Below are 3962 nucleotides of genomic sequence, written 5' to 3' on the forward strand. Positions count from 1 at the left end.
TCTTGTTTAATATCTAAAGAAGATTTTGGAAAATCCTTAACGGAAAAAGGGAAATGAGTCTGATTTTTTAATGACTCCCTAGTTACCTTGGAAACCTTCTTTCCAAACAGAAAGTAAAACCTTTCAGAGTAAGTTTTCTGTGAGTATTAGTGACCCTTCCACAATGAGCAGTAGTAAAACAGTGGCATTTTTTTTCCTGTTCAGATTCATATGTAGTAATAGAAACCAAGGCTGGAGATAGGGAAATAGTTCATAGTGACGACTACAAGTGAAATTGCACAGGCAATCTAGAACTCAAGTTCTCTCTCTCCTTTTTTAATGTTTATTTATTTGGAGAGAGAGAGAAAAAAAAGAGAGATCAAGTGGGAAGGGGCAGAAAGAGAATCCCAAGAGATCTCACAAACCTGTGAGATCATGACCTGAGCCAAAATCGAGTCAGGTGCTTAACTGCCTGAGCCACAGGTCTCCCCAAGTTTTCTTTCTTACTATTTTTGAGTATCTACATTTGTTTTGAAAAAATGTCTGGCTATACATAATCCAAGCTAATTTTAGAAAATGCACATGCCAGGGGGCTCCTGGGTGGCTCAGTCGGTTAAGCATCCAACTTCGGGCTCAGGTCATGATCTCACAGTCCATGAGTTCAAATCCCCCATCAGGCTCTGTGAGACAGCTCCGAGCCTGGAGCTTGCTTCAGATTCTGTGTCTCCCTCTCTCTCTGCCCTTTCCTTGCTCATGCTCTGTCTCTCTTTCTCTCTCTGTCACTCAAAAATAAATAAACATTAAAAAAGAGAGAAAGAAAAGAAAATGCACATGCCAGGTTTGTGGATAATTCAAGTACCAATACTTTTTGCTTTGAAAGTTATTACTTATTTCTGTGCTTAATAGAAAGATGGAGTTAAGATATATTTTATGACTTATTAATCTTATGTTTGTATTTATCTATTTGTGTGTGTGTGTTTATGTGTCTGTATATCTATTTGTATGTACTCACTTCTACCCATATGCAGGAATGAAAGTGTCTTCAATTGTCCACTAATAAAAAGCCTAGATCTTACTATGGTTTTTATGTTTGTTTACACAATAGCCAGACATATCTCTTATAACATGTTACATTCTTCTAGACATTTTTCTTCTGCTATAAATCATAGGTTCCCATTAAATAAAGTCTAGGATTCCTGTGGGCTCAAAACTTTAACAAATTTGTATAAACATTCTTATCCAGAGTGCCTCTTTGTATGCTATTTTGGGATGCAGAGGTTGTGAAATTAACAAGGGAAGTATTTCATTTCTATAGCCTTTTTCACAGCATCCTTTATATCCTTATTCCTCAGGCTGTAAATCATTGGGTTTAACATAGGAATCACCAAGGTATAAAGCACAGACACCACCTTCTCTTGTTCTAAGGAATATTGGGAACTTGGTTGAATGTAACTAAAGCTTACAGAGCCATAGAGTAAAGTCACAGCCGTTAGATGTGAAGCACAGGTAGAGAAGGCTTTTTGTCTTCCTGCTGCTGAGCGGATCCTCAGGATGGTGGCAACAATGAAGATGTAGGAGATCATCACAGTCAAGAAAGTGACGATGGCAATAATTCCAGAAAAGATTAAAAGCAACAGTTCATTCATGGACGTGTCAGAACACGACAGCTTCAACAGTGGGGGAAGGTCACAGAAGAAGTGACTGATGATGTTTGGCCCACAGAAAGACAATTTCACCAAGCCAATTGTGTGTGTCAACGAGTTGATTAAGCCTCCTACACATGACCCAATGACCAGGACAACGCAAACTATTTTAGTCATCGCCACTGTATAAAGCAAAGGGTTCACGATGGCCACGTAGCGGTCATAAGCCATTGCCGCCAGCAAGAAACCCTCAGTGGTAAGGAGTGACACAAAGAAAAAATATTGCACAATGCATGCAGAGAATGAGATTGTCTCCCGTTCAACAAAGAAGTTGAGCAGCATTTTCGGTGCAAAGACGGACGAATAACAGGCATCAACAAATGACAGGCAGCTAAGGAAATGATACATGGGTGTGTGGAGTTTGGGAGTTATTTGGATTAGAAAGAGCATTCCTAGATTCCCCACCAACGATATGGTGTAGATCAGAAGGAACGGTGCAAAGAGGACCGCTTTCAGTTCAGGACGGTCTGTCAGTCCCAAAAGGATAAACTCTGTAACCAATGTGAAATTATCATCAGCCATGCGTGTGTTTCTTGGCACCTGTTAATGATAAGACTGGAATAAATTGAGAATAATCATGCCACACCATCAAGCCTATTTGGAATCCCTATCTGGCAACTTGAGCTGTTGATTTTTCTTTTCTGGTTGTTTTAACTAGAAGGTCTCTAATCTCTTCAAGGACTGTTTATTAGTCTATTTTTTAAGGAAATTCCATGAGCCAGAAAAGAAAACATTAGGGTCTTAGTTTCAGGATGCATTCAAGTGTTTATGTTTTTATGTGAAGAAAAAAAAAAAACTAAAGCAAATTTTATTCTAAAATATGCAAAGCAAAGTCCAGTTAATAAAGCGTACTAAATAAGGTTAGAACTTTAATCTGTGGTCTCATTGAAGTTCTTTTAACCTTCTCACTTTGGGGGGCTCCTAAGCGGCTCAGTTGATAAAGCAACCAATTCTCAGTTTCACCTCGGGTCATGATCTCATGGTTTCATGAGTCTGAGCCCCAGGTCAGGCTCCATGCTGACAGTGTAGAGCCTGCTTGGGATTCTTTGTCTCCCCCTCTCTCTCTGCCCCTCCTTGACTTGCACTGTCTCTCTCAAAATAAATAAATAGAGCTTTAAAAAATTAAAAAAAAATAAACTTCTCGCTTTGGGTTTAATGGTAGCTAATGCCAAATACAACAAGATATAAGAATTAACTGTACTATACCATTTGAACTAAGAAATCCATTTAAGCCTTCACATGTAGTTCATGCTCCACATTTTTTGTATGCTGGATGTGATGAATGATAAAGCCCTAACATCCAAAAAACTTGTGGTCATCCTTGTAAAATAGCCAAAGTCATTGGCTTCTTAGAAAAATGTCCACTGGAAACGAGAGATGGATACTCTGAGCTGGAATGCAAAACCTGATGAACAGTAACTTATCATCAACTTATACTTAGCTTTTGATATCAAATAGAAATATCTTACAGGGCATATGGGTGGTTCAGTCAGTTGAGCATCTGACTCTTGGTTTTGGCTCAGGTCATGATCTTATGGTTTCGTGAGTCCGAGCCCCACATCAGGCGCTATCCTGACAGCATGGAGCCTGCTTGGTATTCTCTCTTTCCGTCTCTCTCTGCCCCTCTCCCCTCTCACCTGTCTCCATCTCTCTCAAAAATAAATAAACTTTATAAAAATAAAAAAAAAGAAATACCTTACTCAAAAGATTCAAGAAACAGAATTTTTATACCTTTTTGAGAAAGAGCTAAGTAAGCCTATAAAGTAAAGCAAAACTATAAAACATACAGATACTTTTTTACAGTATTTTTTGGATGTGGCAGCATGTTTCCTGAGGTATGCAAAGTCTTTTCCACTTAATGGACAGTTGTTGATTATTACTATATTTTGTTTGAAAAAATATAGCTATCTTTCTACATCTATATAGAATATAAAACTAAATATTTTAAACAGTTCACAATAATACAGTTTTACTTCTATAGGATAAAGGGAGACACTCTTGATGGCTTCATCATCCTTTCACTGAGAGACTATTTCTTGGGTACAGGATGTCAAACTCAGAAAAAAAAACATTGCAAAATTACTAAAATAGTAGGAAACGAGGCAACTGTGTAAGATGTAGAATATCTGCAATGATAGGTGAGTAATCCCTATGTTTATACGTGGCTATGACAGATTGCAATTCATCCTTTAGAGAAGAATATTTCACACTGTAAAATGCTGATTTGGGGAGGCACCTGGGTGGCTCAGTTGGTTGAGCTACTGACTTCAGCGGAGGTCG

General features: G+C 38.2%; 1 protein-coding gene across 1 annotated transcript; it reads right to left on the minus strand.

Moving 5' to 3' along the window:
- Window positions 1-1265: 1265 nt before the first annotated feature.
- On the minus strand, window positions 1266-2243 carry LOC106986185 (olfactory receptor 1052-like). Its single transcript, XM_015084363.2, has one exon. The coding sequence runs from the start codon at window positions 2202-2204 to the stop codon at window positions 1266-1268; it is 939 nt and encodes a 312-aa protein (XP_014939849.1). The 5' UTR covers window positions 2205-2243.
- Window positions 2244-3962: the final 1719 nt, after the last annotated feature.

Source organism: Acinonyx jubatus, chromosome D1, assembly GCF_027475565.1.
Source record: "Acinonyx jubatus isolate Ajub_Pintada_27869175 chromosome D1, VMU_Ajub_asm_v1.0, whole genome shotgun sequence".
In the NCBI taxonomy this organism is placed as follows: Eukaryota; Metazoa; Chordata; class Mammalia; order Carnivora; family Felidae; genus Acinonyx; species Acinonyx jubatus.

Bases quoted from the DNA above. Each gene is read 5' to 3' on its own strand.
- LOC106986185 (XM_015084363.2), bottom strand. From the start codon at position 2,204: ATGGCTGATGATAATTTCACATTGGTTACAGAGTTTATCCTTTTGGGA.